Genomic DNA, 25305 nt, shown 5'->3' on the forward strand with positions numbered 1-25305 from the left:
TTCTTTTCGCTCTCGTCTCCGTTTACCCCTTTTTGGTATTTTTGTCTCCCTAAACCTTGTTCGTTCTTTGTACAATCAAATCCTCTAATTCTTTTCATTGTTTCCCGTGAAATAGCTTTGAAAAGGTTCTTCATCCTTCTCGCTTTGATTGCTCTGAACAATAAGGTACCCATTTTAACCTCAATTTCAGTTTTTTTTTTTGGTTTCCCGTGTGGAAGTGAGAAATATTTTGTATGTATGATATAGGAACTGGGCGATAGATGTGTAGGTTTGGACTTGTTGAATTGGTTGTAGTTGGAAGTAGTTATTACTGGGGATTTGGAATTGTTCTGTCTTATTTGTTCTTTTGCTTTAGAGGTTGGGACTTTGGACTTAAAAGAGAGCGTGAAAGAAGGAGACTCTTTTTTTTGCAATTCGATCTGATTGATGCCATGTAGTGTAGTAGGTTCTGTGTTTCTCTCGCTGACGTGAAGCTATAATTGTAATTTTGTTACTGGTTTTTAAGGTGTTTTGATTGTTGTTACTCGAGATCAGATTTTAGTTTCTTCTACTCTTTGTTTTGAAAGAAAACTCCCTTTGTACTTTCAGTGCTGATGTATTCTCTGTTAAAAAATGCTTAAAAGATCACTTCAAGAATCTTTAGAGCTTGTTGTGTCAGAACCCAAAAATATTTATTGAAGTAGGGAATGTATTGTGACTATCGAGTTACTGTTAATGAGCTTCCTTTCTCTTTAAGTAGTTTCTTTGTATTGCAAACTCAATTTTAATGTGATAATTTATGGACTATTCTGAGTTTCTTCAACCTTTCCTGTCTTCGACAATCTGGCTTGAGGAAAATTCGAGTCTTAAATTAATATTAATGTTTCTTTGAATGTCATCGGTAACAAAGTGACGAATAAAGACCATGAATGGACATCGTGGAAATAATGGTCGAATGCACATTGGCGTAGCACAGGATCCAATGCATGTGCACTATGAACACCAGGGCTTGCACCATATCGATAATGGAAACGGTATGATGGATGACCATTCTGATGGTGGGATGGATGAAGGAGTGGAGACAGACATTCCTACTCACCCTGGAAACGCAGCTGATAATCGCGGTGAAGTTGTAGACCGTGGTATTGAAAATGGAGATCAATTGACGTTGTCCTTCCAGGGACAAGTTTATGTTTTCGACCGTGTCTCGCCTGAGAAGGTGCACTTTAATTTTTTTTACTAATTTTTGGTTCTTTGATGGTTTAGTTATGGATATATATATATATGGTCAAGGTATCCAGCTGGTTGGTTTTTTTTTTCCCCGCTTATTGAAGTGTTGCTTAATATTTTTAATGCAGGTTCAAGCTGTGCTTCTGTTACTTGGTGGACGTGAAGTACCACCACAGACACTCCCGCCATCCTATGGATCACCTCATCAGAACAATAGGGTACTGGTAATAATAGATTTAATACCATATATGGGAATTTAGTTTATGTATCGAGTTTGTGGCTGACTAATAAATGAACCAGGGTCTATCTGGTACTCCTCAAAGGCTTAGTGTCCCGCAGCGGTTAGCTTCTTTGATCAGATTTAGGGAGAAACGAAAAGAGAGAAATTTTGATAAGACAGTTCGCTACGTAGTCAGGAAAGAGGTAGCCTCGAGGTACGTTTATGTCAACTACTAGGATTTGTGTCTGTAAGCTTTTGAGATACCTCTTGTTTGTACTTAAGGTTTTGTTTGTCTCATGCAGAATGCAGCGTAAGAGAGGTCAGTTCACATCGGCTAAGTCAAGCAATGATGATTCTGCATCCACTGGATCAGATTGGGGGTCAAGCCAGAGATGGGCCGTAGAAGGGAGTGAGACTCAGAAGCCAGAGATTTTGTAAGTTGAAAATGCTTTAAATTACTCATAGCAGTTATATTAACCTTTAGCCAACTCGTTATAAAACCTCAATCAACTCTAGATTCTAGAACATGGAAATAATTTATTTGGTAACCATTTTAGGACGTTCACTTCCATAAATTTTGCTTATATACTTCAGTTCTGGAACGTATACTTGTCATCATGGCATCACTAGTTGTGAGAGGATAACAATAATTGAGCTGACTATGTTGTTGCAAGTCATTGTAGATGAGCTTGGTCTACTAAAGTTGTCAAAGCTTATCTCTGTTCTTATATTTTTTTTTATTGTGAACATGTTAAGATGTCGGCACTGTGGAACAAGTGAGAAGTCAACTCCAATGATGCGACGTGGACCTGCAGGGCCAAGAACACTTTGTAATGCATGTGGACTAATGTGGGCAAACAAGGTTAGCTAATGATTTCTTTATCCGATAGATCACTTTTTGAGTCATTGATCTAGCCTATCTATCCGACTATAAATCTAACCATAACATTGCCTTTGACAATATAATATCAGGGGACTCTTAGAGATTTATCCAAAGTCCCTCCTCCTCAAACGCCCCAGAATCTGCCTGTGAATGAGGTGAGTTAGCGACCTCAGTTTTCCATAGAGATGGAGTTTGATTTGCTCTGAGGAGGACATGACATACATTTATTTTTGTTTCTCAATCACTTAGTTGCAGGATCCAAATCTCGAGGCTGATCAAGTTATCGGAGTAGCTGGTGACATGACAACTCACAGTGAAAACTGAGAAACCATTGCAAGTAAGAAAAGATCTCAACAGAAACATTTGTTTATCATTTCCTTTATGATGGAATCGAATCTGAGTTAGGTTTAGGGTTTCTATGGGTTCATAATCTCTGTTGTAATCTCAGTCGTTGAGGACACATTTTCATCCTTACAAATTAAAAGATGCTCTTCACTTATTTAGAAGCTCACTCATCATAAAAAGATAAAAATCACTTTGCTCAGCCTCTCTCACCAGTGTGTTTTGATTCTAATTAGTTCAATGCTATTTAAATAACAAGCGTACTTAGTAGATAAATGGAATCTTAATATATAAAGATCGAAACAATGATTGGTTATGTCGTGCAACACAAGTGACCTTATTGTCGTACACACGTTCATCAGGTTAATACGAACTTTCTCAGCAACTTCACTATCCTCTCTCTCTCTCTGTCACATTGTTTTATTCTTTTCAAATTCTTTTTTTTTTTTCCATTATCTTTCTTGGAAAACTTGATTAGAAAGAATTTATTAAGGAATGAAGATAATTGGGGAGTATACCATTTTTAACATGATACGAGGTGAACATTTTATGTCATTTGTAGCAAATCCATTTTTTTTAAGACGTGAAAAATTTGTAAATCTTTGAAACAAATTATTAAAAAAAATTGCATATTCGTGTTTCGAAAGTAAAAGAAATTTACATATTCTACGTAAAAAAAAAATATGTCTTTTTTTTTTTAATTGTAATAGTTTCCAATGAATTGGGCAAGAAATAACAAACAAAAATATAGTTAGAGTAGAGATGATAGATCTGAGAACAAGGAATAATATGTGTTTTTTTTCTTAATAAAAAAAGGAATATAAAATAGAGACTGATTAGATATAATGCAACCATGTTAGATTTAATGGTAAAGAGATGCAACCATGTTCTTCTTTCCCGGGAAAATCTCTTTCTTCCTTCATTGTGCTCTCTCTCTCTCTCTCTCTTTCCCATAAAAAAACAAAAAACAAAAACAAACTTTCCACAAATTTTGCCAAACCAAACCAAAAATAGTAATGAACTCATTCCATTGAAACTCTCTCTCTTTCTTCTTAGTTTTGTTTTGTTTTTTTTTGGGTTATTTTGTTAGAAAAGCTCAAAATTAGTTTCTCTTTCTTTTTTTTCTCTGTGATTGACAGGGAGGTAAGAGAAAGAAGAGAGTGTCTCTGTTTCTGTTTCTGTTTTTTTTTTCTTTTCTTTCTTTTTATTTTTTGTTGCCTTTCTCTTCTTCTCTCTTACGAGTTAGGCAAACCTTTCTCTCTCCGTCACACCATTTCATAACGACCAAATCCATAAAACAGGAAGGAGGTCGTTTCTATTTTTTTTTTTTTGCTTTCTCTCTTTGCGTTACATTTTTTTTTTTCTCTTTTTCTTCCTTATTTTTGAAAAGAAGGAAGAAGCCTGGGACGTGATCAGACCAACAAGGAAGAATGAGCACTTCGTCCAGCAATGGATTGCTTCTGACGTCAATGTCAGGTCGTCACGACGATATGGAAGCTGGTTCTGCTAAAACTGAAGAACATCATTCTGATCATGAACAGCTCGAACATGATCCTAATGATCCTTTTGACATTGATAACACCAAGAACGCTTCCGTCGAATCTCTCCGTCGTTGGAGGGTATATATACACATATCTTTCTTTCTTTCTTTCTTCTTTGATTTGCCTAAAGATTTTGTGAATTGTAACATTTGATTTGATATTTTGTGACCATCATCAATTGTGCAGCAAGCGGCTCTTGTGTTGAACGCATCACGTCGATTTCGATACACTTTGGATCTAAATAAAGAAGAACATTATGATAATCGAAGGAGGATGATCAGAGCACACGCTCAAGTCATTAGGGTATTTATATTTATAATTCTTCTGCTCATATACAACAATCTTGTTTGTTTGTTGTTATCTTGATCTCACGTCTGTTATTACTTTTATGACTCAGGCAGCATTGCTTTTTAAATTGGCTGGGGAACAACAACTTGGTATGATCTCACATAAATTCAGTCAATATCTCTGTTTTTGGTTTCCTATGATTATTAATCTTTACTTGTTTTTTGGGATCAATGCAGCGTTTGGCTCATCAACACCAGCAGCTTCAACTGGTAACTTTGACATTGATCTCGAAAAACTTGTGTCAATGACCAGGAACCAGAACATGAACAATTTGCAGCAACATGGAGGGGTATGATATATATTCAAGACTCTCTTATTGCGGTTCGTTGTGTGTTATGCACGGGGAGATTTGATAATACTGACATTAAATATGATGATCTTTTAGGTCAAAGGTGTTGCAGAGAAGTTGAAGTCAAATCTGGAGCAAGGAATCAATGAGGATGAGAAAGAGGTGATAGATAGGAAGAATGCATTTGGATCTAACACCTACCCAAAGAAGAAGGGCAAAAACTTTTTTGTAAGTGAAAGTTTTTTTATAACTTCATCGATGATGTTCTCATCAGTTTGTGGATAACTCATACGTTTTTTAACTTTATGTTTTCCCAAAAGATGTTCCTCTGGGAAGCATGGCAAGATTTAACTCTCATCATCTTGATCATAGCGGCTATAACATCATTGGCATTGGGAATCAAGACAGAGGTATGCTTTCCTTTTGTAAAGTTCTTTTAGTTTTTCAAAATTAGGAACACACTTGAATTCTTTTGGTTATAACTTCATTATCAGGGTTTGAAAGAAGGTTGGCTCGATGGTGGAAGCATTGCCTTTGCAGTTTTGCTTGTCATTGTTGTTACAGGTATATATATCTATACATGCTTCTTTCGTCTTCTGCCTACAATTGTGTTCTGTGACAAATTATTGAAAACATACCTAATCTTGCTCTTCATCCATTTAAGATGGAATCTTTCTTTACGCTTTATCTTTTGATTCTTTCAGCTGTTAGTGACTATCGCCAATCTCTTCAGTTTCAAAACCTCAACGATGAAAAACGAAATATACAACTGGAGGTGCTTGCTTTACCATCTTACTTTTGTTTTGAAATCATATGTTTTTGCGCTGATAATTAAATAAAACGAAAACTCTTACAGGTCATGAGAGGAGGGAGAACAGTGAAGATTTCAATCTATGACGTTGTTGTCGGAGATGTTATACCTCTTAGAATAGGTGACCAGGTATGTATATATACTTTGTCTTTATATTCCATCCGTAATTTCAGAATTAAATGACTATTTGGCCTTATGTATTGATGTATTCATATAGGTCCCCGCGGATGGAGTGCTGATTAGTGGTCATTCTCTTGCTATTGATGAATCTAGCATGACCGGTGAAAGCAAGATTGTGAGTTCATCATTATGGCTCTGCCTGGGCAATTCTATGCTTATTTTCTCTTTTTACTTGCTAACACAGACCTCTGTTGCAGGTTCACAAGGATCAAAAGTCCCCTTTTCTAATGTCTGGTTGTAAAGTTGCTGATGGAGTCGGTAACATGCTGGTAAATCTTTGAGGCTTTTGTCCTTTTTGTTACTTATGTTTTCACATATTTGTTCACACTTCCTAATAGTTAATCTTTGTGATTCTTTTAACAGGTTACTGGTGTTGGAATCAACACTGAGTGGGGACTGTTGATGGCAAGTATCTCAGAGGACACTGGTGAAGAAACCCCCTTGCAGGTATATCATCTTGATTGATCACTTGTTTATTGGGTTTGTGGTCTCTACAATGTCCTCAAGAAGCCTAACAGTTCTTTTTGGTAATTTTGTACAGGTGCGGTTAAATGGTCTTGCAACCTTCATCGGCATAGTTGGGCTCTCAGTGGCTCTTGTTGTCCTGGTGGCTCTTCTTGTGAGGTAATATTCATTTACTTTGATCAATTAATCTCTTGGCTTACAACTATGCCATGTTGTGGGCTATAATCGTGAGTTTTGTTTTCAGATATTTTACCGGAACTACCCAAGATACTAATGGAGCTACTCAGTTTATCAAAGGAACGACAAGTATCAGTGACATCGTAGATGATTGTGTTAAGATATTTACAATCGCTGTAAGTAGTAATCACACAAATTTAGATTATGTTATTAGAGAGACATGTGAATTAACTCTGGCTCTTGTTTAGGTTACTATTGTGGTTGTGGCTGTGCCTGAGGGACTTCCCTTAGCAGTTACCCTCACGTAAGTCTTACTTAATATCATCCCACTCAGAAAATCACTAGCAACATTGTATTGATCTACCTTTTCTTGACTCCAAATTTGCAGTTTGGCTTACTCAATGCGAAAGATGATGGCAGACAAAGCTCTGGTAAGAATCTTGACATGTGTTTCTCAGCTGTAATTCTTTCTTCCTGGTTATTTTCTGACAACGTTTTCAATTGCTTAACAGGTTAGGAGGCTTTCAGCTTGTGAAACCATGGGATCAGCAACAACAATCTGCAGTGACAAAACTGGAACTTTAACTTTGAATCAGGTCAGTGTCTCCAGTGAAACTCAGCACCAGCGTTATGGGGTGCTTCTTCATTGACATGAAAACCATCATAACCTTCTAGGTAGCTAACTTTACTCCTTGAAAAAATTTCAGATGACTGTGGTTGAGACTTATGCTGGAGGATCAAAGATGGATGTAGCAGACAACCCCTCTGGACTCCATCCTAAACTTGTTGCCTTAATAAGTGAAGGAGTGGCACAGAACACTACAGGAAACATTTTTCATCCCAAGGTGGTTTCTCTACTCTGATACAGTATTGTTGAATCTTCTTATGGACTGAAACGAGGAAAATTCTGAGTTCCTTACTCTATGTAGGATGGTGGAGAGGTGGAGATTTCTGGATCTCCCACAGAGAAGGCTATCTTGTCTTGGGCGTATAAGGTATCACATGTTTTGTTTACTCTGTGTCCATCTTTGGAATATTTTTCCTCCGTATGGGCAATATACTTAAAAGAAGCTATTGGTGCAGTTGGGGATGAAGTTTGAGACCATCAGGTCGGAGTCTGCTATCATCCATGCTTTCCCTTTCAATTCAGAGAAAAAGCGTGGAGGTGTTGCTGTGCTTCGAGTAATTGCTTTAATCCTTTCTCCAATTTTCAAATTACAGAACTTTCTTACTGTGGAGGCATTGCAGTAAGCTGCTGCTTCAGCTCACCGCTATGTTCTTCTGAAAAATCAGTAACTAAACACTAAATCACTGCAGGGTGATTCTGAAGTTTTCATTCACTGGAAGGGAGCAGCAGAGATAGTTTTGGCTTGCTGTACACAATACATGGACTCAAATGGTACTCTTCAGTCCATTGATAGCCAGAAGGTGAGGTTACTAAAAGAATTTGAAATCACAATCTCTTTGAAATAAAAACGGTGTTAACAATTTCACTTGGACACTCTCTGCAGTTAGCCTAGGAAGACCAAATGTGTGACTACACTATGCCTTTCATCTCAAAATTTCAAAAACACTCGTGTCTGGAAACTTGTTTTGCAGGAATTTTTCAGGGTTGCTATCGATAGCATGGCGAAAAATAGCTTGCGATGTGTTGCTATTGCATGCAGAACACAAGAGCTGAACAAAGTTCCCAAGGAACAAGAGGACTTGGATAAATGGGATTTACCAGAAGATGAATTGATTTTGCTTGCTATCGTTGGAATAAAGGTTTGTTTTCTGAAAGCCTTTCTTTGGTAACTATTGGTTTGTTTTATGAGTTGACTATGTGATGCTTTTAAATTTTGATCTATGCAATATAGGATCCTTGTCGTCCTGGTGTCAGAGAAGCAGTGAGAATCTGCACCAGTGCTGGTGTTAAGGTACGAATGGTGACTGGTGACAATCTTCAAACAGCAAAAGCAATTGCTTTGGAGTGTGGTATACTTTCTTCAGATACAGATGCTGTTGAGCCTACTATCATCGAAGGAAAAGTGTTCCGTGAACTATCTGAAAAAGAGAGAGAACAAGTAGCTAAGAAAATAACGGTATGACAATAAAAAAATTCAATGATCATATGACCTTACTGCTTCTCTTTCAAACACTAACATAGGGTGTAAAAATGCAGGTTATGGGTAGGTCCTCGCCTAATGACAAGCTTTTACTTGTTCAAGCGTTACGGAAGAATGGAGATGTTGTTGCTGTCACTGGTGATGGTACTAATGATGCTCCTGCACTCCATGAGGTTAGTAACCCTCTATCGTTCTCATAAGATAAAAAAGTTCTTCAACAGCTGATATTGTGTTTTATTATTTCCAAATATGACTCTTGTTTTGTTGCTTTGGAGTATAGGCAGATATAGGTCTCTCTATGGGTATATCAGGAACAGAAGTTGCGAAAGAGAGTTCTGACATCATTATTTTGGATGACAATTTTGCTTCAGTAGTAAAGGTTAGTCTACTATAGCAATTAGAGAAATATGATCTTTTAGCTTATCCTTCATTTTGGAGTGTATACTTCAACATCTATTCTTTAGATGCCTTTCTAATCACAAAACTCTGTTTGCTCTTCCAGGTTGTTCGCTGGGGTCGTTCTGTGTATGCAAATATTCAGAAATTCATACAGTTTCAGCTTACTGTGAATGTTGCAGCACTGATAATCAATGTTGTAGCAGCAATGTCTTCTGGTGATGTTCCTCTAAAAGCTGTCCAGGTAAACTAATCCTCCCCTCTTTCTCGAGGATGAACTTTGATGCTTTATGAATGGTTGAACTATTAAGACACGGTAAAAAAATGGAGGATAAAAGACCGAGAATGGTGTTTTTTGTTTCAGCTACTTTGGGTTAACCTTATTATGGATACTCTTGGAGCACTTGCACTCGCTACAGAGCCACCAACTGATCATCTTATGCACAGAACCCCTGTTGGAAGAAGGTATAAACATCATGTCCATGATTAGTGAAACAAAATTAGGTATGTGTGGTTTCAGTCGTATGGTTCGTAATGGTTTGTTTTCTGGATTTGCAGGGAACCTCTTATTACAAACATCATGTGGAGGAACTTGCTTGTTCAGGTGACTTTCTCTTGATTGATTTTTTCACCAAATACTTTTTCTAGCTTGCAAATATTTGATATTGAATCCTGGGGATGTCGCAGTCATTCTATCAAGTGGCCGTTCTCCTAGTTCTCAACTTTGCAGGCTTAGGCATTCTTGGCTTGAACCACGACAACCATGCACATGCTTTGGAAGTAAAGAACACTATGATATTCAATGCCTTTGTCATGTGTCAAGTAAGCAAATCATCTCTTCTTTCATCTCTAGTCTTATAACCTATGGAGTTATTTTTAACCTTGCAAGTCTTCCAGATATTCAACGAGTTCAATGCAAGGAAACCTGATGAAATGAATGTTTTCCGAGGAGTGTCTAAGAACCCTCTCTTCGTCGCAATTGTTGGAGTCACTTTTATACTTCAGGTAGGACAATCCCACAAAGCCACCTTGAATTGTGTTTCCTCTCTTTTGAGACTTTGATAGTAACTCCTGGTTGAAAAATGCAGATACTCATCGTTACTTTCCTCGGAAAGTTTGCCCACACGGTTAGACTAAGTTGGCAGTTATGGCTTGCTTCTATTGTCATTGGATTGGTCAGGTTGGTCCAATTTCTCCAAACTTGTTCTCAGTTCTTATGAAGGATTCCTGTGTTTCCAGAACTATAAATGAACAATTTGTTTACTTTCCTATGCAGCTGGCCACTTGCAATTGTTGGGAAATTGATTCCTGTGCCCAAGACTCCGTTGAGCGTCTACTTCAAGAAACCGTTCCGTAAATACAAAGCTTCAAGGAGTGCGTAAAACAACAAAAACTAGATTCACCGTCCTCAATACTGGAACTACAGAAGCAATAACAGATATATAACCTGTGACAATGGCCTAAACCTCTAACCTTTCTTTCTTTTTTTTTAATGGTAAAAATATTTTCAAATGTATACTGCAATGATTCAATTCTTTTGTCCCTTTACCTATTTCTTCTTTTTGTATGATGTAAAAATGCAACTGTGAATTGAATTGGATTTGTGGTTGTACTAACGAGAGAGTTTGGCTTAGTCTTTGGTTTGGTTTCAAAAGTGTTGTATTTACATGGAGGATTCTCTGTGTGATTACCACTAGATTTGAGGAAAAATGAACACGGTTTTCGAGAAAAGCAAGATCACATCCTTGTCTTAGTTCACATGTTTCTTCTTCCTTCACTAAAAACCCTCAACACTAAATCAATCTTACAAACAATTTATGTGTTTCGCACTATAGAGCAAAATTTATAGAATGCAAAAAAAAAAAACAACTTAGATTGAAACAAACTTACAAATAAAAACAAGAGAATAATTAAATTGCTTACACTTGATGAAAACTGAGAAGGCCTTCCGAGGAAGTATGCGTGGAGATTACTTTACAAATGCGAGAAGGTCAGCAAAAGCATGAATAAGCCAAGTGGTTCTTCTTTGAGATGTACGGAGAGATAAAATCTGTAGCAAGGCCAGATGTCTCTGAGATTTCTGCAGGAACTAGCACTTGAGGCTTACCTAAAGCTATCCTTTTGCCTACTGTGTTTGCATAAAACAGACCGGATATGGCTGGAATAAAGACATCGCTTCTTGAGCTTATGTCGAAGTCGATAGCATTTTCATACTCAGAACTCTCTGATTCAAGGTACTTTGATCTCTTACTTGCCGGCATTATTGCTTCCTGCCATTAGTTAAGTGACAAAATCAAGATTAACAATAGTGTAAAACACTTTCTTGGACTAAACAATGAGGAAGTCTACTTACCTTTGTGAACGTTTTCGGGAAGATATCCTTAAGGATATTGAGGCTACTGTCCCATCTTGGCTGAGTCAGATAGATAGTTGTGTCGCTAGCAAATCCAAGCTTCCTCAAGAATAAAGCAATCTCTTGCGCATTGTAACATGTCTTGGACCCTCCAACACCAGTTGTATGGCAATTTTTCTTCTCAAGTACGTCGATTCTAAGGTCTACCGCTATGAAACGGCCACCTGATTTCCGGCTATGTGTCCTCAACCGCTCAACCATTGATTCAGCCACTGCATTCACTTCAGGTTGCAGCTCCAATGACCCAAACATTGCTAAACACGCCACAGGATCAGTTTCGCCATCTTGTGAGGATTTCCTCAGGTTTACAGAAGGGAAGTATGATGCGACTCGAATGTTTCCTTTGGATTTGAAGATGGGAACAATGTGCTCCTTAATGTAATCTTCTGTAACTCTGGTAGGAACCTTCACAATGGCCATGTTCCTTAGAGAGACTTCTTCAGGCAATTGTTTCACAACTTTAACGACATTTTCCAAGCTTTTAATTAGCTTATCCGCATCATAGATATCTTCAAAACTCCTGATAAAGCAGTTAAATTGCATAGAAATCTAAGAAACAAATCAGTAAACCAAAAATGTCATGAACATACAACAAAACAACACTAACCTTTCATCACCAGGTTTGCTTCCTCTTATATCAGGAAGTACTAGAGTTGCTCCAAGATGCTTTGCCACCATTACAGCATCAGTGATCTAAAACAAGAGAACAAACTTTAACCACAACAAACAATGACAGGAAGAAGAAAAAAAAAATGTTTTAAAGATTGGAAACTAATAAAGAAGACCAGAGTTTTGATATACCTGAGAGATATGGTACTCAGGACCATTGGTTAGTGAGAATGTAACATACCCTTTAGATGATACAGCTTCATCTGCAACATTTAAATCCTTTCGTCAATACTCAATAGTCCAGAATCAATGATGCAAANAAAAAAAAAACTGCAGAAGACACAAACCGGATAGTAATGTTGGCCAACAAGGATTCAGATCAGTGTTATCTTCCATCCAAGGTCCATTACGATTGCCGTCAACGGTTCCGACAAGACCATCTTTCACAGCGACTTTAGATCCTTCAAATTCAATATCTTGTGCATCTCCCTGAGCTTTCTCCTGTAAACAAAAAAAAAGAAAAAAAAAGAAGGGATTTTGAGTTAAGAAGCAACAGAAGAAAAGAAAAGGTTGAACCTTTTTCACTATTAGTTTACACCAAAAGAGATGAAATCAATCATGTCCTAGTGACCCGCTGGAAAAAACTGTTGACTCTCTAATTTAGGTATCTTATGATCAAAATGCAATCTAACATTTGATCTAAAAATGGAAAGTTTTGGTTTTAATGCATAAATCAAGCAAAAAAAATTCACTAGAACTAATTGTATTAGATCTGCTTTTAAAACGCATGTAAGAGAAGCATCAACACAAACAATGAAGAAGAGAAATCGAACAGAACACACTTGAACTAAGCTGAAATGAGTATCAACATTAGAACAAAAGAAAAAACTGTCGGCAAAGAAGTTTAATAACCTGAAGAGAATCAAAGTAATCTCGATGAAGCATCTGTCCAAGCATCACAAACATGGTAATGGTGAGAATACCAGCAACTACTTGCCTCAAATCAAAACCCATAATTTCTTACTCCTTCTCTCTCTTACAAAGACAGAGTAGTAGTAGTAGTAGATGAGTTAAAATAGAGAGAGAGAGAGAAGAAAAAGAGACTCCAACAAAGAGAGGTGTTGTTGAGTTGTGTCGTGGGGCAGATAGAGACAATCTATCTTCCTCAAATATGAAATCTCAGTTTCTCTTTTGGATTTTTATTTTATTTTTACAATAAATGTTTGTCGAAAAAGATCACTCCTTTTTTGTTTCGAGGGAGTGTTATTGTCAGTGTTGATTGCTGAAGATTGAAGTCTTTTACGCTATCTTACACATTTACACAGCCACCGACACTTCTGCCGTGAACCTTGGTAGACACTTTAACCGGTGGTTTCACTCAACCGGTCAAACTAATACGACATTCTTATTTTTTTTTTTCTTCTTAAACACATGTTGCGACTCTTTTGTTTTTATTAATCTTTTCACTTGTATTCAGAAAAGATGAGAGTCAATTTTTTATTTTAGCTAAATTAATTGTGACTGTTAAAATCGTTTAGCTCTTTCAATTGGTTTTACATTTTTGTTAATGTTTATTAGTTTCGTAAATCAGTTTAGGGTTATGTTACCAACTATGTGGTTGATGGAAAAAAAATCTTTAAATCACGGACTCATCACTAGTCGCATTAAAAAGAGGGAGTCGGTAACGATACATAATATACTTTCTATCATTGATGATAAAGTAAGAATATACTAAAATTCCCTTTATATAAAGATAAGAGTAATTATTTAACAAACAAATTATAAACAAATGATAAAGGAAGGGATTACAAAATACAGATAGGTTTGAAACACATTTTAAACATATCATTTGATTGACATGAGACTAATTGCGTAATTACATTACTCTAAACTTCGAGTCAAAAGTAACTGTCATGATGCATATAGCTTTAATTTCGTTAGAGGCCACGTACGAGTTCATGCTCAACTTTTGCTAATCACACATTGTACTAATCGTTTCAGTTTCAGTTCCAACGTACCACATCATCATCATCATCAGGCCTGTCGGGTGTTACTTGAGGTTAGGGCATCTCCAACACCACTATATTTTAAAGTCAAAACTTTATTATAGAGCAATATTTGCTCCAACGCTACTCTATATTGAGTTAAATTCTCAGGAGCTCTCTACTCTCCACAAATCATTCTGAACACTCTCCTTTAATCTGCTATACTCCTCTACTCTTAATGACATTTTCAATCCCCAAATTTACCCTTACCAAACTGATTCAAACCGAATTTTAATTGAACTGATTAATTTTAAAAAAAAAACAAATTTGACCAATGAGAAGGGAAATATTCAACCAATCAAGGAATTCTACGTTACCCATCATCATCATCATCATCAAAAAAAAAAAAATCAAGCACCTATCCCACGTTCTTCTTCTTCCCGTGATGTTCACCTTGTCCATGACAAATCAGCCATTTTTCCACCATTGAAATCGATGCTTTAATCTATAGATTAGATCCACTTCTAACGTCTTAATCCATTAAATCATTAAGAAATTTCGATGTTTTATTTAAAATTCTCAGATTTCAATTAGATTAGATACTACTACTAGTATTAGAAATTAATGGAAATTGGGTGGGTAACATGTTTTCTGGGTTGATTAAGACACTTTAATGGACAATAGTGGTTGATTCCTAGTGAATTATAGGTAGACTAGTGTTTTTGGTCCGTGAATCAATTTGCAGATTAATCATAACTAGAAAAACTGAGTATAACGATTACAAGTAGTATAATCGTATAACTGGTACAACTATTATTCTTAAGAAAAAGACAATTTGTACAACTGGTACTTCTTTTACAAGTCATTATATGCTAGTTTAATTTTCATTTTTATTTTTCAGGAAAAACATAGGTTTTATTTAATCTTTGATTCAATTCGTTTTGTACAATTTAGTACAACTGATAATTGTAATGGTACAACTACGACCAATTTAACAAATCTTCATATGCAATTTTGTAAATTGAAATTAGTTAGAAATTTATAAATTTTCATATGCACTTACTAAATATAACCATTTAACAAATCTTCTTAAATTACATTAGTTAAACAAAATTTATATAATAGTCTTCATCAATTACACCTTTGTACAAGAAAGAACTTATATTTTTAAGATGACTTTCTTATTGTTATCCCCATTACATTGTAAACACAAATAAAACTCTTTTGACAAATATTTTTGCATAAAAACATGGGAAATGTTCATACAACTATTAAAATCTTGGGTCCAACTAAAAATGTTTTGTTTAAATCTAAGTATAACCGATTATACAACAAAATCTCAAAAAGTACAACTATGTATATGTCGGTACAACTTGAAAACTAGGAACAACTGTGTGTGTTTTTTACGGCGTCACATGTCATGTTTGGCGGCGCCATATGTACATGTGCAGTTTATGACGGCGCCATGTGACCCACGTTTTCCCACAAATTTCAACAAATTTTCTCTAAAAATTAAAAAAAAATCATTTTTTCAGTTTTAATTTTCTTTCCAACTTATCCTTATTTACCCACTTATTAGGTTTTGATAATTTGAGATTCGATTTCAGATCTAAGATTTTAGATTCAGTTTCAATATTATATTTCTTTTTTGTCAAACCAATATTCGATAATTATATGTTCGATTTAGTATATGAGAATTTGAGTTTTGGTTTGAGTTTGTACAACTGGTGGTACAACTAGTACAACTAGGACAACTCGTACAACTAAGATACGAAGTTGTTCCAAGATTTACAAAGTTGTACCATGTTTTACGAAGTTGTACCAAGTTCTCTGAAGTTGTACCTTTTAGTTTCTAAAACTTCTAAGTACTAAGTTACAAAATCCGCATAGTTATATCAAGTTATACATAGTTATACACAATTAAGAGATATATCGTTGAATCCCCATTATCTTAGCTTTGTTTCTTCAAAATCAATTGGATTCGGTGACTACTCATCTTTTTCATCAATTATACCGCATCTAAACGAATGTGGTCCCCAAGGTTGCTCAGATTTTTTGTACGAACCTATAAAACAATTGATTATCTCATAAATCCTGCAATATAAACTAATAGATTCTTAGTTGTACACGATTTTGAGAACAAAGAAAATTCAAAATTCAATCGAAAAGAAGAAACTAGAAACTGATATGAAGTTATATAAATTTGAATTTTATATTGGTTGTGTGCAAGAGGACAATTTCCAGAAAATAGAGAAAAAAAAACTGTTAATCGTTTGAGATGAAGAAAATGAAGAAGAAAATGAGTTGGGTTTTATATTGTGTGAAAGAGGACAATTTCCAGAAAATTCAGAGAAAAAAAAACTGTTAATCGTTTGAGATGGATTCAACCCAAACACAATGAATTCGGGTAATTGAAGATCCGATTAGATTGGTTGAGTCGTAAATCCTAGAAATTCTTAGGGGTTATGAAGTCTTTCTCTTATTTTCTGATTTAAAATAAATCGAAACAAAATTAGATATTAGAAAAAGAGTATTTGGGAATTTTTGATGGAGAGTAGAGAGCTCCCAAGATTAAAACTCCTCTATATTTTACTCTAAAATAGAGAAAATGATAGGATTGCTCTATATATAGAGTAACTCTATTTTTACCTCTATTTTTTTAGACTAACTCTATTTTCAACTCTAAAATAAAGTAATACATTGGAGAAAACAATGCTCTATTTTAGAGTTACTCTATTTTTTTTGGAAAAAATAGAGTAACACATTGGAGATGGTTTTAGTATTTGAGTTGAACAACCATTAGAGTATTTTAAAATTTTGGTTAGGCTAAAATCCATATATTTTTGCTGTTATTTTTTTGTCTGAATGGAATCCGAAAATATTCAAAAATATCTAAAAATTCAGTATTTAATCGAATAAAAAAGTAGAATGAGTGGGAACGTACCGTGTAGTTTGAATTCGTTATTTTGTATCCAAATCTAATATGCAAATATAGGTTGAAAAATAATGGGTTTAGTTAAATTCCAAGTATATTTGGATACCTGTTACCGAATGGGTTTAGTAAAATTCCAAACCGATCCGAACTAATAATATAAAAGTAAAGCAAAAATAAGATCTGATAATTTTGAGGATCTGGAACCGACCTGAACTGATTTTTCAGAGTTGTGTTCACTGTTCAGGCCTAATAGTAACCACTAGTCATGTCTCCATAATTATGTTTTCATAATTACAAAAGCTGGTTTACACAGAGAAAAATTTGGTGGAACATCAGGAAAAACACATGCTGATCGATGACAATGATTATAAATTCATGCATGACTCTCCCTTCTGTGTTTTCTTTTTTGTTCATTCCTTGTCTTCTAAGTTTATGAGGTGGTCACAATGAACACTTGATTGATTCTTGAATGGTAGCGTAACAGTGTGCTACACCACTTCATAACTTTTTGATGCAACTCTCTTCTTTTTTTTTACCCAATGCACACGTCAATACACCTACCCAATCATATACTGGCATACTGTTGTNTACCTCTATTTTTTTAGACTAACTCTATTTTCAACTCTAAAATAAAGTAATACATTGGAGAAAACAATGCTCTATTTTAGAGTTACTCTATTTTTTTTGGAAAAAATAGAGTAACACATTGGAGATGGTTTTAGTATTTGAGTTGAACAACCATTAGAGTATTTTAAAATTTTGGTTAGGCTAAAATCCATATATTTTTGCTGTTATTTTTTTGTCTGAATGGAATCCGAAAATATTCAAAAATATCTAAAAATTCAGTATTTAATCGAATAAAAAAGTAGAATGAGTGGGAACGTACCGTGTAGTTTGAATTCGTTATTTTGTATCCAAATCTAATATGCAAATATAGGTTGAAAAATAATGGGTTTAGTTAAATTCCAAGTATATTTGGATACCTGTTACCGAATGGGTTTAGTAAAATTCCAAACCGATCCGAACTAATAATATAAAAGTAAAGCAAAAATAAGATCTGATAATTTTGAGGATCTGGAACCGACCTGAACTGATTTTTCAGAGTTGTGTTCACTGTTCAGGCCTAATAGTAACCACTAGTCATGTCTCCATAATTATGTTTTCATAATTACAAAAGCTGGTTTACACAGAGAAAAATTTGGTGGAACATCAGGAAAAACACATGCTGATCGATGACAATGATTATAAATTCATGCATGACTCTCCCTTCTGTGTTTTCTTTTTTGTTCATTCCTTGTCTTCTAAGTTTATGAGGTGGTCACAATGAACACTTGATTGATTCTTGAATGGTAGCGTAACAGTGTGCTACACCACTTCATAACTTTTTGATGCAACTCTCTTCTTTTTTTTTACCCAATGCACACGTCAATACACCTACCCAATCATATACTGGCATACTGTTGTTGTATATGAGTTTGGAAACACATATAAGCAAACACACAAAAATGTCTAGTGAATAATAATAACTCCAACAAATAAATAATGAATGAAATCCTATTTTCAAGCTACATTTTCTGAGAGTTTTTTTGGTTTAAAAAAAAAAAAAGAAGATTTGTTGGTCATGACTCATGATTGTGTGTAGTGTGAAGTGTAAAGATGAACTCCATATTATAAAAATACAATAACCGGGGAAATTTCCGGTTTTTAATTTTGTTTCGGTTTACATCGATACAGTTCCGAGTCTCCGGTTTTGTTCTATTCGAAGTTTTTTTTTTGTTTATCTTGATTTCGTCAAATACAAAGCAGAGTCCTTTTCTCTATCTCTCTCTCAGAGCAAACCAAAAAATGCAACTCCAAACCCAATCCTTCGCTCTCACTCTTCTCCCATCTCCTAATTTCGCCAAACCCACCGAGAGACGCGAATTCATCTCTCTAAAACGAGACCCATTTCGTCCAATTTCGCTCCGATGCTCTGTTTCAACGGCTTCCGCTACTCCGTTGACGGCGACATCCGCTTCGACGACTCACAAGCCCTTTCCGGCGGAGGTTTCGAGGAGTATCATGGAGCTTTCATCAGTCGGAACTCTATCCACTTTGACCCACGACGGCTGGCCTCTCGGCGTTGGTGTTCGCTTCGCCGTTGACCAAGATGGCACTCCTGTTCTTTGCCTCAACCGCACTTTCTCTCCTGACAAGAGGTCTGCTCTTCATGTTCAGGTCCGTCCTCATCTCTTTATGCTCAATTCCTTCTTTGTAAAGTTGCAAAGTTTACTCCTTTTTGAGAATTTGGTTATTGTTTCTTCTGATCATATCCTTTTTTGATTCTTGTTTATGGAATCAGTTAGAGCAATGTGGGTTGAGGACTCCTCAGTGTACGATACAAGGTAGTATTAGTCGACCTGGAGACGATACTGTTCTAAAGGTATGAGGTTTTTTACTAAAATCTCTCACCTCACTCCAAAGAACACATCATTAGTCTTGGAGTATTACCTAACTGTGCATTGTTTATGATACTTTGTTTGGACGATAAGGTTTCTTGATTGACCTGTTAATGTAAAAAGAAGACTTGCATTTATATTCATTTTAGATCATAGCTTAGACGTTAGCCATATTCACTATTCCCATAGTGCTTTCTATTGGTATTTGAAGGAGCTATTGAGTGTGTAGTTTTTAGATTGGGGTGTTGGTTTCGGTAGCCTCTAGGAGATGTTTGTGGAAACCAGTTTGGCTATTTCGCATAACACTGATTGTACGATTCTAGGTTTGTTGTCCTCTTCATGTGCTTTTACTTGAATTGAATCGAAGTCACCATGTTTGCTGTAGCGTCTCAGTGCCACATGGAGGAAAAAATTTGGGGAAGAAGTTGAGGAGGATAGTTTATATGTTGTTGCAGTTGACCGTGTACTCCAAATGGAAGACTTCATGGAGGTAGAAATTGCAAGCTCTATCAGTTTCTTTTGACAATTAATTCTCTCTTATGTCGTTCATCTCCTCCTGAACAAAGAACATGTTCATCTCATGGATACTCTGATAACGTCTAAAAACTTTTACAGGATGGAATCTGGGTGGCGTCATCAGATTATAAAAATGCAAGTCCTGATCCTCTTCGAGGCGTTGCAGAAGACATTGTCAACCAGATCAACGCTAACAATATGGAAGACATTTTCCGTTTCTGCAACGTATACGTGGATCTGGACTTTGTGGTTAGTATATTCAGCATGCTATGCAAATACTCTAAAGGAATGTTCAATCTCAGGAGCAAAGCTACTAGTTTCACTTGTTTATTCAGGATTATCATTCATTTTTCAATTCACACCAGGTTTCAGAAACAAAGATGATATGGATGGATAGGCTTGGATTCGACCTCCGAGTATGGTCTCCACGAGGTGTATATGATGTGAGGATTCCATTTCCGATGGAAGTAACAGATGAAAAGGGAGCAAAATCATCCTTTAATGGAATGTCTCAGCTCGCTTGGGAAGTAGAGAAAAGCTATTGTCCTGCAGATTTCAACAAGGTTAAACTACTTAAGCAAGTAGTGGGATCAGCACTCAAGGGAGCACAGTAACGGTATTGACTTCTTTTTGTTGTTGTCCACATTATTATTCTTTGTTTACCAGTTTATGTAGGCCACAATTGGGCGTTGGCTCTCTGTTGTATCTCTTGGATAAGTATTTGTTCTGAGTAAATAGGGCATGCACCAAACATGATGTAAGATTTTGTCCAATAGGAGATATGAATATGCGATAGTTCAATTATCTTTGACTAGTTCAGTATTATTACCCAAATAATACATTCGTTATGAAGAGAAAAGTAGATATACTATTTACATTAAGTTTTACTATTCAACACACAGACAAAAGAGCATAATATTTCTCTATCAAATATTTTGTAGACGACTTTATTTTCACAACGATTATTGCAATAGCTGCATATGTCGCGAGTAAGACGATTATTGAGAAGAATATCAATCTTTAACTGACGAAATATGAGTTTTTTACCAGGCATCACATACATGACCTTATCTCCAAGTAAACATTTAATATGCAGTATGACATTGCAATCCTTGCACATATAAATCCCTTTATTCGGATCAGCTTCTTTTTCACAAACATCACACAAATACTGACCCTTTACTTTCTTATCATAAGAAAAAATGAGAAAATGTTCATCATGCTTGTACCTTAGCTTATTAGGTAATGTTGCGCATTTAAAACACATAACAAAACCACATTCTCCACAGTTTAGACGATGGCGTCTAAGTTTATTGCAAATCGAACAACTTTGTGAAGTTTGAGGGTCAGATGTAAGAAACAAGGGATGTGGATGACATCGACGATCACATGTCTCGGATAAAGAAGCACAACGTACGTCTAATATGAAATCGCAGCTCCCCTCACAACACAAGTATACGAACCCATTGCTTTCACGCTTACAAGCTTTACATATGAATGTATCCTCTATATCATCCACTTGTAGCGTAAGGGGATGAGGATGCGTCGCATGTTGTTTCTTACGAGAAAGATGGGCACATTCTTGATGGAGGATAAAATCACATTGCATGCAGCTGTAAATAATTTCATCACAGATAGCAAGTGTGCATGCTTGACAACGTTTGTTCTCGTCAAATTTTCTATTGGTCTTATCGTCGAGTCTCATATGATGATTTTGATGACTGAAATGTTGTATGACTCCATCACTTATCTCATCGAACGACTTAATAATATCTTCATATGGATCTTCTTGTTGTCCCTCAAGTTCTTTTCCATCCCATACATCTTTTCTGGTTGCACATTTAGAATGAACACCATAGCTGCAATCTTTGACGCAACAATACCTTCCATAATTTGTGTCTATCTTTCCACGACACACTCCGCACAACCATTTTTCAGGAGTTAGCGAAGAAGTGAAAGAGAGGCGGTGTTCATGACGTGATATTCTTATGATGGATGGCAAGTAAGCACAAGTTTTATGGGCTACAAAATCACATTGACGACATGAATACATCATAGACCTAGTATTACTCAACCCACAAATGTCACAAATCAATGAGCTTGTTCGAGGAAAACAAAAGAGGGTATGCTCATGCCTTTTTGGATGGTCTATTGCAAGGAGTGGTGGCTCTCTAGCACAATATGGACACATAGTAAAATCGCATATAGAGCAATCGTAAACCCAATAAAAATCTTCTGAACAACAACATAAGCATATCTTACTCGAATAATTAGCTTGAAGTCGGAGAGAATGTTTCGGATGATGCGGGTGATTTTGTATCGGCTCCATACACTCTTTGTGGTAGTAGGTTAAAGCAATTGGAAATTCGCGAAGACATTCTTTGCAGGAATAAAATAAAGTACCGACCAAAGGTTTCTCACAAATCTGGCATGAGAACTCGTCATATGTACCGTCTTTGCTGTTGCACAAATCTAAGGAACAGATGTGTGACAAAGATGATAATGTAGACTTGTCGGCATTGGGAAGAGTTGGTGACTCTCTGAAATGTATCCATCGAAACTCGTCTTCCTTGTTTTTAAAATTTGCATAAGGGCATAAGAGAAGAGGATGAACAGATTGCTGCTTTGACTCACAATTCATGACTGAACGGAACACGGAGGATATGAAGTTTATGATGGATATAAAGATGATTAATTTGAGAGTATTGGTACGTCTTTATATATATATATATGTGAATTAAGAATGCGAACGTTTCTTTGTTTGTAATACATTCTAAAATTCATTACGCAACCAATGCTATATACTTTATGCGTTTACCTTTGCATTTTTCTAATATTACTTTACTTGTCGATATTGAAACAGTTACAGTGTAGTAGCTAGTAATCTAGTATTCTTTATTCTTTTTTTTTGTACACCATTTCTTTAAAATAAAGTTAACTTTACTTGATCAACAAAGCATATGAGAAGTCTTTCTTGCTTGATGAGAAAGCGTAGACTTGTCTTGACATGTTATACTACTAGTGACATAAATATCGAATATCGTATGGCAACACCAGTGTGTTCAAGAAAGCTAGACACGTGAAAAACGTATTTGAGCCATATCTAGAAAAGCCCAGTGGGCCGAGTACAAGTCTGAGAATCACATAGGTTCGTCTCTGAGAATCAGATAAGAATCGTATCCTTTTATTGATATTTGGTTATGGAATCAGTTAGAGCAATGTGGAATGAGGACTCCTCAGTGTAGGGTACAAGGTATTAGTCGACCTGGAGACGATATTGTTCTAGAAGTATGATTTTGTAATGAATCACCATCAGTCTTGGAGTATTACCTAAATGTGCATTGTTTATGATTGTACTTTGTTTGGACGATAAGGGTTCTTGATTGACCTGTTTATGTTTCTTGTCCAACTACCCTGTAGAATCTCTTATGGTAAAAGAAGACTTGCATTTATATTCATTTTCGAATATAGCTTAGACGCTAGCCATTTTCACTGTCCCCATAGTGCTTTTTATTGGTATTTTGAGGAGCTATTGAGTGTGTAGTTTCAGATTTTAATATAGTGGTGTTGGATAGTGATTTCTACTTTCTCTGAACAGTGTTGTTAAGTGTAAAGTATACATTTATGCCACGCCGCCAACCTAGACAATTCAGAGAGCAAAAAATCTCTAGCTATTTTGTAAACTATTTTTTTTTCACAACGTTTATGGCATTTGTTGCATATGTTGCGAGTCAGATGATCATTGAGAAGAATAGCAAAGTCATGAATAATTGGATCTGAAAAGTCACTAATACGTCGCCATATAATCAATCTACGATGATATGACATCATGCTTGCTATGACTAAGCATCGTCTTAAGAAGGTACTAGCCATTCCCATGTCTAAAGAATTATGATGTGAACTAGTTTAGCCTCCACTTGCTAATGAAATTGATCTTTTGGCTTGCCACATTCATGGTAACCTAGAATAACCATCAATCATGATGCTTAATAAATTGTTACGGATATCTTGTCTTTAAGACGTCTTCCCCTTAGCTTAGGCACAAACTTAAGTTATAGAACAATGGCATGTGCAATGTGTTCACGGAGGAGGGTAAAAAGAATCAAATTGGCAGTGAAAATCATTAGCCCCTATAAGAAGTGGATTTCCGGATTCTTAAATTAAATTCAAGGATTTACATTTGGATTATTTTAGATGTTTTGTAATCGAGTAGAGGAAGAGATCTATAAGTAAACCTTACTAATCTTATTTCTTTCATGCTTATCATTTACTTTGATGTATTTACTTTCTTATACTGGTGTGGATGCATCCCTATTTACTCAAGATCATAAACTTTCATTATACTGGTGTGGATGCATCTCTATAATGCAGGTTCTAAAGGAATCATAAACTTTCATTATAGAGAAAGGAATGGCCGGATATGTGATTCATCCATCAATCTTGTTTAACAAACGTTGTAAAAATATGTATATATATATATATATATATTCATCTAGAATCATTATATAACGGAACTTAAATCAAAGAGTGAAGTTTTAAAATCCATTTCTGATTGTGGTGGCTTTGCAGATCCAGAACTGCAAAGAAATTGGACAACCTAGGAATGCAGGGAAATCTCCATTCTCTCAAGATAAAAATATCTGTTTAAACTAAATCCCTTTTTCACTGCCTAAACAAAAGACTATAATTATATATAAATTAAATATTTATTGGCAAAAAGAGAGTGTAATTATAAATCTTAAATCTAACCACATAAATAAAAATATATCGTAGTGTAGTGCGGATTATCTAGCTATAATAATAATACTATAAAAACGTGGTCGAAAGTGACATACTAGAAAGGCAGCAAGTAGCAAAGGAAAAAAACAAAAAAGATAGAAAACGTATGGTAGCTATTAGGACGGTCCCTACTATTCAGCATGCATGATTGAGTATAGATAAAAATGATTGAAATCGCAATGGAACTAAAGCATATATGGTTGACAGTTCAGACAATCTATACACGTCTGATGTTAGGAAGATCTTTGAAATCATCATAAGATTATTGCATGTTTTCTTGAAATACTTCTTTAATACAAGAAATGGATTCAAAAATGCAGTTGGTGAGACTTGTACCGACGATGAAGAGAATAGCATTTTCCCTTTTGTGACTACTCTAATCAGTATGAAGGGTGGAGATGGAGACAACACTCACTCCAATTCTCTTCTTCATGTTCTTCTTTTGCGACATGATGTCGTCGACATCCATACACAAACTAATAGCAGGACCCGCATAATACATTGGTTCAAGATATAAAAAGAGTTTTAAAAAAAATAAAAAAATAGAAGAATTATTACGATGGTTAGATTGTTTTTGAAAAAAGGGAATATTTTTTTTGAAGAATTATTATGAAAGTTCTATTATTATATATAGCTATAATTCTGAGAAAGAGATATCTAT

General features: G+C 35.6%; 5 protein-coding genes across 8 annotated transcripts; 3 read left to right on the forward strand and 2 right to left on the reverse strand.

Annotated features, from left to right (window-relative positions):
* On the forward strand, window positions 1-4064 carry LOC104766005 (GATA transcription factor 24). 4 transcript variants are annotated; one of them, XM_010489802.2, is made up of 9 exons: window positions 1-165; window positions 890-1198; window positions 1338-1433; window positions 1510-1643; window positions 1732-1863; window positions 2186-2291; window positions 2402-2467; window positions 2562-2649; window positions 4045-4064. In XM_010489802.2, the coding sequence occupies exons 2-8, from the start codon at window positions 905-907 to the stop codon at window positions 2634-2636; spliced, it is 903 nt and encodes a 300-aa protein (XP_010488104.1). In that variant the 5' UTR covers window positions 1-165; window positions 890-904; the 3' UTR covers window positions 2637-2649; window positions 4045-4064. The 4 variants fall into 4 exon arrangements, with proteins under 4 accessions (XP_010488104.1, XP_010488103.1, XP_010488107.1 ...); XM_010489801.2 differs by lacking the exon at window positions 4045-4064 and having other exon boundaries at window positions 2562-2811; XM_010489805.2 differs by lacking the exon at window positions 4045-4064 and having other exon boundaries at window positions 2568-2811.
* Window positions 2577-10602, forward strand: LOC104766004 (calcium-transporting ATPase 9, plasma membrane-type). Its single transcript, XM_019241439.1, has 33 exons — window positions 2577-2649; window positions 4045-4273; window positions 4382-4498; window positions 4593-4632; window positions 4720-4832; window positions 4929-5060; window positions 5153-5242; window positions 5327-5396; window positions 5537-5607; window positions 5689-5772; window positions 5861-5938; window positions 6021-6092; window positions 6187-6270; window positions 6365-6447; window positions 6533-6641; window positions 6714-6769; window positions 6854-6896; window positions 6978-7061; window positions 7173-7310; window positions 7395-7460; window positions 7549-7647; window positions 7783-7893; window positions 8065-8232; window positions 8325-8549; window positions 8630-8746; window positions 8854-8952; window positions 9076-9213; window positions 9334-9434; window positions 9528-9573; window positions 9657-9791; window positions 9867-9974; window positions 10058-10149; window positions 10246-10602. The coding sequence occupies exons 2-33, from the start codon at window positions 4085-4087 to the stop codon at window positions 10349-10351; spliced, it is 3264 nt and encodes a 1087-aa protein (XP_019096984.1). The 5' UTR covers window positions 2577-2649; window positions 4045-4084; the 3' UTR covers window positions 10352-10602.
* LOC104766006 lies at window positions 10720-13242 on the reverse strand. Its single transcript, XM_010489806.2, has 6 exons — window positions 12904-13242; window positions 12339-12492; window positions 12184-12254; window positions 11990-12075; window positions 11323-11902; window positions 10720-11239 (listed from the first exon to the last, which is right to left on the reverse strand). The coding sequence occupies exons 1-6, from the start codon at window positions 13003-13005 to the stop codon at window positions 10961-10963; spliced, it is 1272 nt and encodes a 423-aa protein (XP_010488108.1). The 5' UTR covers window positions 13006-13242; the 3' UTR covers window positions 10720-10960.
* Window positions 18701-20669, forward strand: LOC104766007 (glutamyl-tRNA reductase-binding protein, chloroplastic). Its single transcript, XM_010489807.2, has 5 exons — window positions 18701-19128; window positions 19253-19333; window positions 19735-19839; window positions 19965-20114; window positions 20231-20669. Exons 1-5 carry the CDS (start codon window positions 18757-18759, stop codon window positions 20477-20479), a joined length of 957 nt encoding a protein of 318 aa, XP_010488109.1. The 5' UTR covers window positions 18701-18756; the 3' UTR covers window positions 20480-20669.
* Window positions 20714-22578, reverse strand: LOC104766008. The gene is made up of 2 exons (XM_010489808.1): window positions 22128-22578; window positions 20714-21887 (listed from the first exon to the last, which is right to left on the reverse strand). Exons 1-2 carry the CDS (start codon window positions 22504-22506, stop codon window positions 20743-20745), a joined length of 1524 nt encoding a protein of 507 aa, XP_010488110.1. The 5' UTR covers window positions 22507-22578; the 3' UTR covers window positions 20714-20742.

Source organism: Camelina sativa, chromosome 19 (genome assembly GCF_000633955.1).
Source record: "Camelina sativa cultivar DH55 chromosome 19, Cs, whole genome shotgun sequence".
NCBI classification, from domain to species: Eukaryota; Viridiplantae; Streptophyta; class Magnoliopsida; order Brassicales; family Brassicaceae; genus Camelina; species Camelina sativa.

Excerpts from the sequence above, each read along its gene's own strand:
- LOC104766005 (XM_010489802.2), top strand. The coding sequence starts at position 905 with ATGAATGGACATCGTGGAAATAATGGTCGAATGCACATTGGCGTAGCA. Across the intron at positions 1,644-1,731 it reads AGGAAAGAGGTAGCCTCGAG|AATGCAGCGTAAGAGAGGTC; the intron begins GTACGTTTATGT and ends TGTCTCATGCAG. Across the intron at positions 2,292-2,401 it reads GACTAATGTGGGCAAACAAG|GGGACTCTTAGAGATTTATC; the intron begins GTTAGCTAATGA and ends ATATAATATCAG.
- LOC104766004 (XM_019241439.1), top strand. The coding sequence starts at position 4,085 with ATGAGCACTTCGTCCAGCAATGGATTGCTTCTGACGTCAATGTCAGGT. Across the intron at positions 4,633-4,719 it reads GGCTGGGGAACAACAACTTG|CGTTTGGCTCATCAACACCA; the intron begins GTATGATCTCAC and ends GGATCAATGCAG. Across the intron at positions 9,975-10,057 it reads GAGTCACTTTTATACTTCAG|ATACTCATCGTTACTTTCCT; the intron begins GTAGGACAATCC and ends TGAAAAATGCAG.
- LOC104766006 (XM_010489806.2), bottom strand. The coding sequence starts at position 13,005 with ATGGGTTTTGATTTGAGGCAAGTAGTTGCTGGTATTCTCACCATTACC. Across the intron at positions 12,076-12,183 it reads CTGAGTACCATATCTCTCAG|ATCACTGATGCTGTAATGGT; the intron begins GTATATCAAAAC and ends CTCTTGTTTTAG. Across the intron at positions 11,903-11,989 it reads AGCAAACCTGGTGATGAAAG|GAGTTTTGAAGATATCTATG; the intron begins GTTAGTGTTGTT and ends CTGCTTTATCAG.
- LOC104766007 (XM_010489807.2), top strand. The coding sequence starts at position 18,757 with ATGCAACTCCAAACCCAATCCTTCGCTCTCACTCTTCTCCCATCTCCT. Across the intron at positions 19,334-19,734 it reads GAGACGATACTGTTCTAAAG|CGTCTCAGTGCCACATGGAG; the intron begins GTATGAGGTTTT and ends TGTTTGCTGTAG. Across the intron at positions 19,840-19,964 it reads AAATGGAAGACTTCATGGAG|GATGGAATCTGGGTGGCGTC; the intron begins GTAGAAATTGCA and ends AAACTTTTACAG.
- LOC104766008 (XM_010489808.1), bottom strand. The coding sequence starts at position 22,506 with ATGAATTGTGAGTCAAAGCAGCAATCTGTTCATCCTCTTCTCTTATGC. Across the intron at positions 21,888-22,127 it reads ACTTCAAGCTAATTATTCGA|CCCATAAAACTTGTGCTTAC; the intron begins GTAAGATATGCT and ends GTGATTTTGTAG.